General features: G+C 37.8%; 1 protein-coding gene across 8 annotated transcripts in view; it reads right to left on the reverse strand.

Moving 5' to 3' along the window:
- The window catches only part of SYNE2 (spectrin repeat containing nuclear envelope protein 2), a 337,489-nt gene that overhangs the window by 155,946 nt on the left and 164,593 nt on the right, over positions 1-16,950 (reverse strand). For all 8 annotated transcript variants that reach the window (XM_049611445.1, XM_049611444.1, XM_049611443.1 and 5 more), the window contains 5 exons: positions 15,369-15,678; positions 13,601-13,765; positions 10,602-10,943; positions 1,471-1,626; positions 311-576 (listed from right to left, as the gene is read on the reverse strand). In XM_049611445.1, coding sequence (XP_049467402.1) covers positions 311-576; positions 1,471-1,626; positions 10,602-10,943; positions 13,601-13,765; positions 15,369-15,678 — 1,239 coding nt within the window. The remainder of the gene's footprint in view (positions 1-310; positions 577-1,470; positions 1,627-10,601; positions 10,944-13,600; positions 13,766-15,368; positions 15,679-16,950) is intronic.

The raw sequence follows: 16,950 nt of genomic DNA on the forward strand, positions 1-16,950 counted from the left end.
TCTGTGCTTGAATAAAAAGAATGCAAGACCTAAATTGTTTCTTTTTTTTTTTTAATGTTTATTTTTGAGTGAGTGAGTGAGAAAGAGAGAGAGAGAGAGAGAGAGAGAGAGAGAATGAGCGGGGGAAGAGCAGAGTCAGAGGGAGACACAGAATCCCAAGCAGGCTGCAGGCTCCAGGCTCTGAGCTGTCAGCACTGAGCCCCATGCGGGACCTGAACCCACCAACTGTGAAATCACGAACTGAGCCGAAGTCGGACCCTTAACTGACTGAGCCACCCAGGTGCCCCAAGTCCTAAATTCTTCCACTTACACTTTTAGACTTTCCTTTTCTGTCAACAAGGCTTTCACTGAGGATTCAATGGCAGCAAGGCGTTCCTGAAAATCCTTAAGGAAACAATATTGGCTTTCTTTATTTTTCTTCAAAGTAATAAGTGCCTGAAGCAGATTGTCCAAATAGTTCACTGAATACCCTGCGTTGTGAAGAACAAAGGCACTTGTTTCTGCTTTATTGAGATACTCATTTTGTTCCAGTGGTTCAATGGCTGATTTCTTTGCGTCCAACTGGGCATATAATTCCTAAAAACAAGTCATGGAAATTAGTAAATATAAATTCATTCCCTCACTCACTCATTAATTTCCTTCCTTCCAGTAACATTATATCCTAAGAATATGTTTTAAAAATTTCATTTGCATACAGTGAAAGTAAGGTGCTGAAAGATTAAAAGACTTTTTTTTCCACTGGAATCATGTTAAAATCTAGACTGAAATTGACAGTTGTCTTAGCATTTAATAGCAATTAGATCTTCCTATTGTGTTAAAAGGTTCTGTAGTGTCTAAAGAAAGATTTCTCTCTTTTGGTTCCAGGTTGTTCTACATTTGCAGACACTCCGTTTATATACATCCTTTATATATGATACTTTTTTTTTTTTTTAATTCACATACATCACCCTTCTTTCCTGTTTGAAATACATGTTTACAGTCATGTAAACTTAGCTAAAATTGTAGGGGTCATTTTTTTTTTTTAAACATGGCCATGTATTGGACTCTTAGACTATATACCTATAAGTACATAAATATATAAACACAGCTAGGTAAATACCGCTGTAAAAAAAACAAAGAAGTACCCCATAATGTTGATAATTAGGAAAAATAAAAGAAATTTATCAGAATCTGAAGAATACATACGACTAAGAACAGAAGTGAGAAGTCAGAATCTCCAAATAGTGTTACTGAATAAGTTTTTAGGAACTTCGTGAAAAAGACTAATGTTCATTAAACTCTTCCACTTTTTAAATGGAAAGATTTATACAACTTACTGATTAGTACATAATTATATAGTTACCAAATTGATCATCAGGCAAAGGTTAAATAAGACTTTTCATTCTGTACAAGCAAGTTTCTGGTAATTAAAATGTATTGCACTGGATAAATGATGCAATCATGTTGTCAATGTTTTTCTTGTTTCCATACCTCTATCTCTTTTAATTGTTCATTTCTTAACACGACATCTAATTCTAAAGGTTGATTTTGCAGCTCATTGACTTTATGCTCATCGTCAGTGTTTTTCATGCTTTCTTGAACATTGAGAGAAAGTTGTTTTGACAAAACCATTTCCACAGCTGAATTCTGAAAACATAAAAAGATTAATTGCCAAATGGTCTACCTTCCAAATAAATAATTTTTCCTTTTCTTGGTGAAAACATTCTAGTTCCTTCTATTTACTCAGATTAACGGCTTTCAAAAAGTACATTTGGGGCACTATCAAAGATGATTTTCTTCATGCAATATTTAATGCTGACATTGATATCCCAAGGAAAAAGTTTTTTGAAAAGATAGGATAGGATCTATAATTATATCACAAGGTAAAATCTAGTCTTAAAGAAAACAGATATGGAAAAAACAAAAATTCTAAAATCTATACTTAGTATTCACTGCGATGCCAGAGGGCAGGACAAGTAACAGGCATTCAGTGTTACCTATGGGTAGTTGAACATGGTAAGTGGATAGATGGCAGGAACACCCAGATTGCATCGTATTAACAACGGATTATGGCTTAAACAAATTAATAGTAAGAATTCCAACCTGGGTAAGGCAGAACGGGTTATACAGGTAGTAATTTGAAAGCTGTACCAACTGGATTTTCTCATAGGATACACAGAGATGGCATCTGCATTCATTGATTTGTTCTTTTCACAAATATTTGTTGAGTATTTACGCGTACCAGGTACCATGACCGTCATTTTAAGAGATTTCCATTATTTTGCTAGGGTATTAGTTTTTATTTTCAGGTTACTTTATAAATGAAGTACCATTTGATTGTGCCATATACTTTCACGTCAGTAAGGTCTGCATTAGTAAGTCTGTGAATAGAATGTGTCCACATCCCCAAACAAGGTAGAAATTGTTATTGTAAAAGTACCGCCTAGATAGCAATGTAAAATGTTAAGCGAAAGGGAAACTGGGTAAGAGATCTACGAAACCTTTATGTACCCTCTCGGCAACATTTCCATCAATGTAAGACGGTTGTAAAGTTAAAAGATTATTTAAATAAAACAGATGCTTTATGTGTCCGGAGCTTCACCAAAACTAACTGGTAAGAAAATTCAGCTGACCAGGGTGACTGGTTTTGATTAGTTGGCACTTAGCACCAGTTACTTCTTTCAAGAGGCTACAAATGATTACAATGATTTCGAAAACTTCCTCCATTCCCAACAATTTATTCATGCAAACTATAGTTAAAAACCTACAGGGAAGACAGCATCTCAGGAGGAAAGATTCGGGAAGGCTACGAGAGGGAAAGAGAAAGGTGCCACACCACAGGTTCCATCAGCCCATGGGCACTCCTTGCCGTGAGCCACAACCACGGGAGGTGGACGCCTGCCTCCCGCCTGTTACTCCCACAAGTCCACCCAGAACAAGAGCGTCTGAGGTAAAGGCTGAGATATTAGACCCTAGGAAAACCTTACGTATTATTAACCATCTACTAAGAATTCAGAGCTCTTGGTCTGTCTTACCTTATAAACCAGTGACTTGAGGACTAGCAACAATCGGCCATTTGTAATCTATCTTTGGTGGCCAGAGAGAGCATTCTGAAAAACCGGAAATCACCCCTAAACACCATTTGTCTACTAACCCCAAAAGCCATGTTTCGACCTTGGCAGAACATCCAACGGAATCCCTCAAACGAACGTTTCAAATTTAAAAGGTAACATTCTCTTGCTCATGCCCAGAGAGGTTGGAACACAGACTCAAGGTCCTGATTGGCTCATGGGAAGATTCTTTTGGAATCAGTCATCTCTGCTCATCACCCTTTACTGTATTTTATTTTGATTTGGCAGGCTCACTTGAACAACTTTCTTTTAAATAGAAGATATTTCAAACATAGTTAGAAGAACAAAATACGACCTACAGTCATTAATCGTGATACAGATATAAGTAATGTAATCTTCCATACCACAAATACAATCAAATATAATTGAAAGCCCAGTCCTCATCCTTCTTTCATCTCTTCCTTCCCAGAGATAACCACTATTTTGAAATATACACATACATTTTCAAAAGTATGTATTCATTTAAGTCATCTCTCTGTCCAACGTGGGGCTCTAACTCGTGACCCTGAGATCAAGAGTCACGTGCTCTATGAACGGAGCCAACCAGGCATCCACACACACACATTTTTACACTTTTATTACATATGTCATTCATACAGTATTGTCTTATGTATTTTAATTCTTATAAAACTGGAATTATGTATTATCATTTTATAGCTTTTCCATTCAACAGTATGCTTGGGGATGTATTCGTGGTGACAGAGAAAAATCTAATACAGTCATTTTACCTTTTATACTGTTCTACTGTCTGCATGAACATGACTTATTTATCTGTCAGGCTACTGTGAACATAATATTGTTTCCAGTTTTTCTTATTACAGATATATTGCTCTGACAAACACTTTTGTGTCAGTCGTCTTGCACATTTGTGTGACTTTCTTTGGGATGTTTTCCTAGGACTACAATTACTCCTTTTAAGTAATGGATAGCTATTGATTTGTTCTCCAAACTGAATTACAGTTTTGATTCCCACCAGCATGGTAAAAGAATTCGTATTTTCCCTAATCCTCTCTGATATTTGATGCTAACAGACTTTAATTTCTGCCAATATAATGCATGTGAAATTGATATCATTATTGTTTTAATGGATTTCTCTGACAGCTAATAAGACAGAGCTACTCTCTGGGCACCCCAGGGGTTCAGTTGGTCGAGTGTCCAACTGACTGGAGTTTGAGCCCCGCATTCATTCCATGCGGACAGCTCAGATCCTGCTTCGGACCCTCTGTCTCCCTCTCTCTCTGCTCCTCCCCTACTTGCTCTCTCTCTCAAAACTAAATATACATTAAAAAAAAAAAAAAAAAAAAAAGACTGATCTACTCTCCTAGAAGAAAACATGAGCAGTAAGCTCTTTGACATCAGTCTTAGCAATATTTTATTGGATTAGTCTTCTGAGGCAAAGGCAAAAAAACTAAAATAAACACATGGGACTATATCAAACTAAAAGGCTTTTGCAGCACAGGGGCACCTGAGTGGCTCAGTCAGTCGAGCAGGTCATGATCTCGTGGTTTGTGCGAGTTCGAGTCCCACGTCAGACACTGTGCTGGCAGCTCAGAGCCTGGAGCCTGCTTCAGAGTCTGTGTCTCCTCCTCTCTGCCCCTCCCCTGCTCATGCTCTGTCTCTCTCTGTCTCTCAATAATAAATAAACATGCAAAAAATAATAATAAAATAAAATAAAATAATTTAAAAAAAATAAAAGGCTTTTGCACAGCAAATGAAACCATCAACAAAGCAAAAAGGTAACCTACTGAAAGGAAGAAGATATTTGCAAGTCGTACACTTGTTAATGGGTTAACAGCCAAAATACACAAAGAATTTATACAATTTATTAAAAAAAAAAACCAATCTGATTAAAAAAATGGGCAGAGGACATGAACACACATTTTTGTCCAAAGAAGACATCCAGAAGGCCAACAGGCACATGAAAGATGCTCAACGTCACTTACCACCAGGGAAATGCAAATCAAAACCACAATGAGATACCACCTCACACCTGTCAGACCGGCTATTACTAAAAAGGCAAAACATTACAAGTGTTGGTGAGAACGTGGAGAAAAGGGAACCTTCAAAAGCTACTGAGAGGAATGTTAAGTTGGTTCAGTCAGTATGGAAAACATTATGAAGATTCTTCAAAAAATTTAAAGTAAATGTATCATATGTTCCAGCGATCCCACTTCTGGGTATTTATCTGAAGAGAACAAAAACACAAATTTGAAAAGCTATGTGTAGCCCTAGGCTCGCTACAGCATAATTTACAACAGCCAAGATATGGGAGCTGCTTAAGTGTCCCTCAGCAGATATATGGATAAAGAAAGCGTAGTGTACCTATGTAAGGAGTATCGCTCAGTCATAAAGAAGAATAAAATCTTTATAAAAGCTTCCTAAAGATAAGCATCCATCATCACCACTAGAGACAAAATGAAAGGCATATCAACACAGTCTCAGGGGCTGCCTCCTTCTGTTAGCATGATGTCCACAATGTTACCATGACCCGTAAGGCACTTGTGACTCGGCCAGCCTCGCCTACCTCTCAGGCCTCACCCGTGTTGCTCTCCTCTTTCCTCCACCCTCTCTTTCATCCTTTCTAACTCCTCATGCTCTCTCTCCCATCACAAGAGGAAATTCTACTTCCTCTTTCAAAAATGCTCCCAACATCCAGCCCTGAGCTCTGTTAATTCCAAGCCACCCTTCGGGTCTCAGTTCAAATGCTGTTTCCTTACGGAAGCTCTGACTACAGTTCGTGTCAGAATCCTTTATTATAGACGATCATGGAAATGGGTTCCTCCATTTAGTTCCTGTAATTAGGCTCTCATTAGTTACTTGATTGATGTGTGTCTCGTCCTCTAGACTAGAAGCTCAATGAGAAGAGAGACTATGCCTATTTTTGTTCACCTCTGAACCCTCACTGTCTGCTCAATAAATTTTGACTGAGCGGACGTAGAGATGAATTAATATTAGACAAAAAATAAGAGAGTTTTGTTTAGTCTTTGTTTGTTAAGATGAACCATCTGTGGGGGCGCCTGGGTGGCTCAGTCGGTTAAGTGTCCGACTTCAGCTCAGGTCATGATCTCACACTCCGTGAGTTCAAGCCCCGCATCGGGCTCTGTGCTGACAGCTCAGAGCCTGGAGCCTGTTTCGGATTCTGTGTCTCCCTCTCTCTCTGACCCTCCCCTGTTCATGCTCTGACTCTCTCTGTCTCAAAAATAAATAAATGTTAAAAAAAAAAAAAAAAAAGATGAACCATCTGTGGATTATAAAGCAGATTACAAAGAAATTGAGGATCCCCCGATCTAGGTCTGCCAATCTAGCTGTCGTTGATCTGATATCTGCTAGGAATGACAGAAACAGGATTTGGTGGGTTTACCAAGAGTAGAGAAAGTTCAAAATAGGCACAAGAACACAATAAGGGGTCCACTGAGGTCAGACAGCACATTAGCATATTAGACCTCAATTAAAAACCCACATAACACATTCAATAAAATGGTGGGGTAAGCCACCAAGCATCAGGCTGGGTAGAGGACACCTGTGTTCTAGTCCCAGTGCTGCCAGAATATGAATTTGGCCAATTAACATCTCTCACTTCCCTCACCTGAAACACAAGAGTTAGGCTAGAGAGTTTCTAAGGTCCCTCAGCCTAAGATTTCAGGACTTCAGAACATGCTCTCAAACACATGCTGCTCAGAGATGTCAACACCATGTACCCTATGTAGGTCACTTGGTGTCCTGTAAGGGAACAAATCTTAGATTATAAAAAATACCTCTAGAGTAAGAAGCAAGATTTACATATGGGCCAAAACCAGGCAAAGTAAAACACTTTGAAGACAGAGTCGGCATATGGCCCAACTACGTGTTCCATTTCAAAATTTTTTTTTTTACTGTGTCATCAGGATAAACAATACCCCAAATAGACATCATTTACCCCAGGATTGAAAACTGTTTATCCAGTGAGTGGTTTTCCTTCTCACTCTAGTACGGACTCCACTGTATTTCTGGGGGCTCACCCACAGCGGGATACTTTTGTCTGTATCTGTGACCATCTACTTTCCAGAATTTCTCTGGATGCTTCTTAAACACTGAAATTATAAATGCTCAGAAATTTTTGAAAAGAACAAAAAAACCAACTCAGACATACTGACAATTATACCTAATGACAAGGAATTTAAAGAAGTAATTATAGACAAAAAGTTTTTTGAGGGAGCAATTATGTCATGTAGGTTGACATGTGGAAGGGAGAGGGGCAGGGAAGAACACTTAATGCCAGTTAATATGTAATGTTGCTTTATGAGTTTTTAGAATAATAACAAACCCAGAATGTATTACTTTCCTGTTTTTCCTCTTTATCATTTCCCTTTATGGACATCTAAAATCTTAAAAGATTAGTCAGTCTTCACTTTTTATCATACCCTAATTTGTTACTTTACTTCACCTACATGGGGGGGGGGAAGGCAGTTTTGCCTTTTCATATTCAAAAACTCTTAGAAATTCATCTCTATAAAAATATCCAGTAAGATATTTGATCATAAGCACCCCTACCATTCAGTCTGTATGTTATAATTTCTCTTGCCTCCAGCTTTGCCTTAATATTTTAACTTTTTTTTGATGTTTATTTTTGAGAGAGAGACAGAGCGTGAGTGGGGGAGGCACAGAGAGAGAGGGAGACACAGAATCTGAAGCAGGCTCCAGGCTCTGAGCCGTCAGCACTGAGCCCAACGCGGGGCTCAAACTCACAACCTTTGAAATCATGACCTGAGCCGAAGTCAGACGCTTAACCGACTGAGCCACTCAGGTGCCCCAATTAATATTTTTGATATTAAAGAAAAAGTCAGCCAAAGGTCCAGATCTAAGTTATCCTCTAAATTTCACCTAAAATGAAATTCTTAGCAATGCATTCAAATATAAACATGCTATAATGGCAATTTTTGAAAAGTGCAATCATACTTTCAACAAAACTCTAAGATCACATGAAATTTACTAAAGAAAAAAGTAGAAGAAAATAAAAACTTCCTAAAAATTCTTCTGGAGACGATTTTAAATAATCTGATAAAAGCCCTTCCAAATTCCAAAAAGGCACATGAAATGAGCATTAATTAGATATTTAATTAGTGTTATATTTTAAGCTGTGACAACTGTATGCCCATATTCTAGCAGAATGACTAGTACAAAAGAGGCCTCAATGGATGTTTTTAATGAATTAAGTGCTTGTTTTCACTACCACAAGAGTTTCTGATTAATTACATTTATAATTCAGTAAATTGTGCTTTTATGTGCTCTATGCACTCAGTATATAGAGATTCCTGCTTAAGTAATTTACACTCATCGTATATGTGTCTATACATGTTTTGATCACTTTTACTAGCTGTTCAACGTTAAAATTGTTCTGGGTCTTACATAGTCTAATGTTACACAGAAAAAAGTAAATACAGCCAGTACTTAGAGTGGAGAAAATAAGCAGCACACATTCAGAGGGAAAAAAAAAAAAAAAAGATTCATGTTACAAAAGAGTAAAAAGTAATCATGATAAAATATTACTAGAGAATTAAAACCAGTTTCCTCTATCCTAGACCTGTGAAAATTATTTGAAAACTTAAGTACCTCTATAATGGTTTTAACTTTAAAAATAGCTTATCTTGGGGAGCCTGGGTGACTCAGTCAGGTAAGCGTCTGACTTCAGCTCAGGTCATGACCTCGTGGTTTGCAAGTTCGAGTCCCGCATGGGGCTCTCTGCTGTCGGCACAGAGCCCTCTTTGGATCTTCTGTCCTCTCTCTCTGCCCCTCCCTCACTTGCTCATGTGCACACACTCTCTCCCTCTCTGTCTCTCTCTCTTTCAAAAATAAATAAACATTAAAAAAATAGCTTATTTCCTCCTTCACAAACATATGAATCTTCTGACCATATGCAAGACATCACAAATTACATAAAAATTTATATTAGAATATATTTGTCTTACATGATTCAATGGAAAAAAACATCTTAATGAAGCATCATAAATTATAAATAACTCATCATTCAAGATTAAGTAAAAGCTTAATAAATTATAAAAGTTCTGATTATTGGATTATGATCTTTAGTTTTCAATACTCTACTGAATTTTGGGTGCTCACAGCCAAAATGGGTCTGAGAAGCTAATTTTAAAAGTTATTAAGCAATTCCCTTTAGCAACATCATGCATTAGGATAGAAAACACTCAGCTATGTATATTTTTTTACTTATCTACTGCTCTTTAAATACTGTTAAGAGTTTCTTTTATACATACAACTCAAGAGTCGCATGCACAGGCCCTTCATTCTTTAAGACATTTTCCTTAACCGTGTCTGACATGACAAGTGGGATTTAGTAAGTCCTCCTCATGGCCAGAGAGATGCTCTATTAGCATTTAACCTTGTTTTACACATTTCTAGAGATTGCCCTCTGGTTCCTATAATTTTCCATGCATTTCTGTTTTAAGAAGACAACAGAAGGGGCGCCTGTGTGGCTCTGTTTGTTAATAGTCCTACTTTGGCTCAGGTCGTCATCTCACAGCTCGTGAGTTCGAGCCCTGCGTTGGGCTCTGTGCTAACCACTTACAGCCTGAAGCCTGCTTCAGATTCTATGTCTCCCTTTCTCTCTGCCCTCTCCCCCATTCACTCTCTGTCTTTGGTCTCTCAAAAATAAATAAACGTTAAAAAAAAAATTTAAGAAGACAACAGAAGCGTACGCTCTTTTCATCGCTGTTGATCGCGTACTCCATAAAAAGCTGATGAGGACTCAAGCCTGAATGGTCTGATCTTTTTGCTATGGTCCCACTGGACCCTGGATTGTGAGAGGCTGCCTAACAGGAAGACGCTTTCAAATACAGTATACTGGATGGTTCTTTGTGCCTTTTCCATTTCAATCTCTAACCTATGAGAAAGAACTTTAAGAGCCACAGGAAAATGTACCCATTTGGTTTAGAAAGAAAACAAAACAACATTCTTCTTTCTTCTCCCCCGGGGGAAAATTAGGAGGCTGAATGTTGATGTTCTCATACCAAACGATCTGACAACATTTAAAAATGCATTTGCAGTAGAGGGTTAACATGAGAAGAAAAAGAAAGGAACCTATCCTTTCAAACAGTCTCTGATTTCATTATAAAATCAACCAAAAAAAAAAAAAAATGGGGCTCTTGGATTTTTTTTTCCCCTCAGAAAATGGGTAGAACACATTTTCTTTTCTTTTGCCTTTTCTAATTTGCCTTTGTGCTCTTGACCCAAGAAACGGTATCTGATTACATATCAGAGAGAATAATCAACCCAAGTTGATGACTGACATTTTAACAGACTAAACAGTAATATTGCACCACCGAAATCCTGAACAGTTTTCTAAGGGCTCTTTTTACAAGTGGGCATCATAAATAGCCAGCACATTGAGGGTTTAATTATGAAATCAGAAGGCTTGATTCACTACCCTCTTTTCAGAGCCCAACACCTCTTCTTTCTCAGACGCGATGTCTTGGAGAGGCAATCACAAGCACTTACCTTGTTTATTTCCCAATCTTGCTCCAATTTTTCCAGTACAGCTGAGTCCTGAGTGGACTCCTGCACATCACAAGTGACCTCCTCCTCTCTGCCTGGCAGACTAAACTTTTCTTTCTGTTCTGTTGAGCGTTTTGATTGGAGAATGCTATGAAGACAATTTTCTGTCTCCTGCTTAGCAGATTCAAGTCGGTTTTCCAAATCCTTTTGTTTACACTTAAGTGATTTTATATCATCTTTAATAATCTTCTGTCCCACTGAAGATGTATTTTTCTTGATGGATTTTGCTAAAGCTAAAATCTTCTCCAATGTGCCAGCTTGTAAACTGAGTCTATTCTCTAGTTCCTGTAAGTGGAGAAAAGATGATCACACAAAGTATTTCCATTGTCACAAGAGTTCATTGACTTTTGGAAATCACAGAGTATTCTTCTCCAGCAGTGGAAAGTATAATAAATTTACCAATTCATATCACAAAGAAAAAACTTTGGGCAAGATTTAAACCACTGTAGCATCCCAGACCAAAACCTCCAACAGACTGTATAAGATACCAAAAGTCTATAAGAAGTAACAAACAAAATTTCATAACACAGTTCCCGGAACGTTGGAGGCAGTCAACATATATTTGTTAAGTATGTATTTTGTTCAAGATACAGCCTTTTTACACAAAATACTAAATAATAAGGGCTTACTTTGTGCAAAGCATTGAAAAAAATAGAAGAATCATTTAGAATGTGCCCACATGAATCTAGTGTTAATATTTAAAATTCAGAGCAAAACTTTAATCAATCTATCCAATGCAATATCTTAAATATAGCAGGAACCCAAATAATATTTACTAAAGGCATGAACAAATCAGGCTAATTTGAGAACTCAAGACTCAAATGGAATTTGAGGTACTATAGCAGCTACTGATGTTACTATTGAAATAGAGTTAAACTTAAAGTTGCTAAGTGAACTAGATAGTATTTATTAGTCACTATCCTAATAGACTACACAGTATTCATTCATTCATTCATTTATTCATTCATTCATTCAACCAGCAGCAAACATTATCATGGTAGGCTTTTTAAAAATTGTCCTTTATGTTTTAAGTAATGTCTACACCCAATGTGGGGCTCGAACTCACAACCCCGAGATCAAGAGTTGCACACTCTACCAATCAAGCCAGCCAGGCGGCCTTATCATGATAGGTTTTGAAGTTGCATAGATGAGTAAAGTTCAGTCCCATCAGGTTCCTATAATCTAGTGAGAGACACAGAAGTAAACAGACAATTGTATTAGAATGTGAAAAGATCTACGCTAACAAATACACACAGGTCCAGATTGCATTTTAGAAAGATCTGGCACGGCCAAGGGGATGTTGCAATAGACAGGGTGACAAGTACAGGCAGAGAGCCCCTGTTTGCTGAGGGTCTGCCCTAAGGAGGCAATAATGAGGGTCTTGGGGAAGTAACAAACTTTACAGATATTCCAGAGATGAAAGAGACAACATTTGGTGTCTGACTAGATTGAGGGATCTGGGAAAGCGTGGATAACCAGGATTCTGACTTGAACCTTGGGGAGATGGGAGAAATATTCACAGAGTCAGAGAATATGGAAGAAAAAGCAGGCCTATTGGATGGCAGCTGGGAGACGGAGAAAGGGAAGTTGCTGCGTTATTTTTTGGACCTGCTGAACCACAGATAACTGCACGATATCCCAGTGGAGTTTGTCCACTGGGGTCAGAAGATCTGAATTGTAGCCCCTACTCTGTCATTTAACCTGATGACCTTGGAAGTCCCTCATCTCTCCAGAACCCAGCTTATCACGTGTAAAGTGTGGGGTCTGAACTTGATGGCCTCTGAGATTCCTTCTGTCTATATCAGAGGTTCTATGTTAATTTTGTAGCAGGAGCCTGAGCTGGGTTCATGTCTGACACTTTCCTCGGTATCCGTGGAACCCAGACAGTGCCTTGGATATGACTGAGCCCTGAATATTGTCAAATGATCACTGTTAAAAAGGGAGGTAGTCCTGTCACAATATCAGGCCATGGAGGAGAAGGCTTGTGTGATTCCCAGATCCCTAAAAGAAAGAGATGAGGAATTCCCACACTCAGGCCACCAGCGCTGCTCTGAGACTCACCCCATGAAATCTCCAGTTAAGGAGCTGTTAAAGAAAGAGCCGCTTTACTTTGTTTTCTTCTAGAAGTCACCTTGCAGGCCTGCTTGTTGGCAAAGCAGAGAGTGAGAATCCAAGGAACATGTTTTGAGGACGTGGGTAAAGCACGTGTGATCCTCACTGTATAAGGCTGGGTGCTGTTGGACTTTGGGAGGGGATTTTGGAAGCCTTACATCTGGAGACTGCTCTAATTTACAGCGTGAGTATATAGGTTAATAAGGCACAAATTCTGTAACTCCCATCTGCCCCTGATAAAGAATGCGAAACTGAAGCATTTCCCTCCTGGTCTTGCTGCATACTACGCATCCTTTGACTAGTCAGTATCTGCTGGAGTCACATGCAGGCTCTAAAACAAAGATCTCCAGGAGGTACAGACTGGTCACGGGTGGAACTGTCTCTGAGGCTCCAGAGTGCAGGGAAATGTTTAAGTCAAATTATAAATAGATTTGGTCACTAAAGAAGAACATCCCGGGGGCGCCTGGGTGGCTCAGTCAATTGAGCATCCGACTTCGGCTTAAGTCATAATCTCGCAACTTGTGAGTTCGAGCCCCGCATTGGGCTCTGTGCTGATGGCTCGGAGCCTGGAGCCTGCTTCGGATTCTGGGTCTCCTTCTCTCTCTGCCCCTCCCCCGCTTGTGCTCTGTCTTTCTCTATCAAAAATAAATAAAATATTAAAAAAAAAAAAAGAAGAACATCCCCATTTTCTATGACTGGCCAGAACTTTAATTAATTAATTTTAATTATCTGAATAACAACTGGATTTCTGACCAAAGACACTGATTTGTTCATCGTAATTAATATTGATTTTGTTTTAATGTCCATCGTGTCTGGGCACTGTTTAATACCTGCAGCTTCTGCAGTTTTTCCTCAGTTGCTATTTGATCCAAAGGCTTATCAGAAAAACTGGCAAGTTCCTTGGAGAGATTGTCCAATGTAGTATTCAGGTCTGTGACGCAAACCTGGTATGAGTGGTGTTCTTGAACATGACCTTCCAATTTTTGCACGGAATCCTAAAAACAAAACCATTGACAATTCACCAATTCTGTCTCTGAATTTCCTCACTCAGAAAATAATTAAATTGTTCATAAACACTTGTCTTATGAAGTTTCATCTGGAAACAGGAATAGGGCCATATAAATTGTCCAGAGTTCTTAAGTAAAGTTTTAGTATTTGCGATATTTCCATGTAAAATCTCCTCCTCCCCACCCCCCCGCAAATGGCTTATTGAAATCACATGCTTCTTGGCCTTCATTTCATTCCTAAAGACAATTTACTTCTCAAGAGGTTTACAAAATGTAAAGGCTTCAAATTATATCATCAAATCACAAACATCCATAATAAAGCAGCTCCCTTAATTATCCTTCTTAGTAAAATCAAATACCCACAGTTGTAAATGAGACTATATGAGATCAGCCTAACCTCAGATTCCTTTCCTAAGAATTCAAGTCCAACATTGTGTCTTAGGAAAAAGTAATCCTAACTCGAGAACAAACCCATCTTCAGGTCTGCTTCCTGGAATAAGAAAATAAGGCGGCCACACCTCATCAGAAAAGTAGCAATTATTAAACTAAATAATTTATAGCCAAGTAGGTATCTCTTTACCCCTGCACATGTCCTGCAATCTGTATAAGCAAGACTTCTTACCCACATAACCCTTATATTGATCTAACTTCCCATATGCAAAGAATTACAGATAATTCTCTTATGAGAATACATTCCCTTGTGACAAACTGACATTTATCTCTTAACTCTTTTACTGCAGACTACTCAAGGGAGGGAAACTGATAAGGTTTATACAGAATAATGAATATATAGCTGACCTTAAACAACATGAATTTGAACTATATGGATCCACATATCACAGAGCTTGTACAGTACTGTAAATGTATTTCCTCTTATGATTTTCTTAATAACATCTTCTTTTCCCTAACTTACTATACTATAAGTAATATATGTTTTAGGTAATATATATGTCATATATTAATATAGATATATAATACATATACAAAATATGTGTTAATCAACTGTTTATGTTATCTGTAAGGCTTCCTCTCAACAGTAGGCTATTAGCAGTTAAGTTTGGCGGGAGAAAAAGTTATACGCAAATATTCAACTGTAGGAGGGGCTCAGCATCCCTAGCCCCCCACTTTGTTCATGGGTCGCCTGTAAACTATTCCAATGAATAGATGATGGATGAATGGATGGATAGGTGGATGCATGGATAACTTCAACACCATCACCTTCAGAGAGATACTTAAATCTTAACACTTCTGGCCCTTGAAAATAGGAACTTGGATGAGAAAAAAAATAACATAATAATCAAACAATGGCCACTGGATTTCTCTAGCAAAACTGACTGGATTGAGCTCTCTACCCTTACAGAGTCAGTATTTGTATCTAAAAAGGATAAATTAAACGTTAAAAGTTTTTGATTTACCAGAAGAACAAAAAATGGTTCCATATACAAATATGACATACTTGTGCATAATTATGACAATCATTAAAAAACTTATTTTGAGGGATGAGCACTGGGTGTTGTATGGAAACCAATTTGACAATAAATTTCATATATTGAAAAAAAAAAAAAAAAACAACTTATTTTGACCATTTCACCTGTAGTTGCTGTAGAAGACTTTCGTGTAGATGCTTTATCTCCAGCCAAGGCTCTTCACTGAAGTTGGGATTTTTAGTGCATTCTAAGAGGTAACTTCCTTGAGATTTTAACTCTTTTAGCAAGGATGTCAAATCGTGCGCTTTCTGGAGGAATTTCTTATAAATTTTTAACTGAGCTTTCTTCTCCTGCAAACCGTGTTGCAGAGCAAAGCCCACTTCTTGTTTCTTTTTCAGTTCTGTGAGCATTAATCTCAGATCCTCCTTACTTTGCAAATACTTCTCTCCTTCTAGTAGAAGCTTTTCTTGATGGCTAAGTTGTACAAAATATTTTAGAAATGACACTTAGGAAATTGGAATGCTTTTTGCATATTATAGTATAACATACATTACAATAAAAAGCATTAAAATAACACTAATATAAATTATTCCCAACGACTCTTTTGGCAATATAGCATTGTAAATAGCACTAAGGTTAGCTCAGAAACCAAATCAGAAATTATTTGCAGCATTCCTAAAAAAATAGATTTTTGTCACATAATTTGACCTGAGAACAAACACTTAATAATTTAGATTCTAAACCATTCCAGTTTTTGCAGCCGCTCTGGAAAAGTGTGGAGGTTCCTCAAAAAATTAAAAATGGACCTACCCTATGACCCAGCAATAGCACTGCCAGGAATTTACCCAAGGGATACAGGAATACTGATGCATAGGGGCACTTGTACCCCAATGTTTATAGCAGCACTCTCGACAATAGCCAAATTATGGAAAGAGCCTAAATGTCCATCAACTGATGAATGGATAAAGAAATTGTGGTTTATATACACAATGGAGTACGACGTGGCAATGAGAAAGAATGAAATATGGCCCTTTGTAGCAACATGGATGGAACTGGAGAGTGTTATGCTGAGTGAAATAAGCCATACAGAGAAAGACAGATACCATATGGTTTCACTCTTGTGTGGATCCTGAGAAACTTAACAGAAACCCATGGGGGAGGGGAAGAAAAAAAAAGAAAAGAAAAAAAGGAGGTTAGAGTGGGTGAGAGCCAAAGCATAAGAGACTCTTAAAACCTGAGAACAAACTGAGGGCTGATGGGGGGATGGGGGGGTGGGAGGGTGGGTGACGGGTATTGAAGAGGACGTCTTTTGGGATGAGCACTGGGTGTTGAATGGAAACCAATTTGACAATAAATTTCATATATTAAAAAAATAAAATAAACCATTCCAGTTTTTGTTGTGCTTAAATATAATTATGTTATCTTATATTTTTCTTGTTCATATAAGTAAAACAAATAATCATTCAGTATATTAACCAACTAACTAGTTTATGCTTAAATTTAGTTTTGATCTGCTTGTCTTCCTAGAAAAGATCTAAAATTCACATCTCCACTAAAGAGTAAACATGTTATTTAACATGTGATATGAATTAAGAATTTTCATCAGAATTACATCCACTGAATTCGGACAACATTTATAATGTTTACACACTTAAGACTTTCTTGGAATATATATTTAAAGGCATAATTATTCTACAGTAATACCATGCTGACTCTGAAATTGTCTGGGGGAAGGGGGTTTTGGTA

This window comes from Panthera uncia, assembly GCF_023721935.1.
Source record: "Panthera uncia isolate 11264 chromosome B3 unlocalized genomic scaffold, Puncia_PCG_1.0 HiC_scaffold_1, whole genome shotgun sequence".
In the NCBI taxonomy this organism is placed as follows: domain Eukaryota; kingdom Metazoa; phylum Chordata; class Mammalia; order Carnivora; family Felidae; genus Panthera; species Panthera uncia.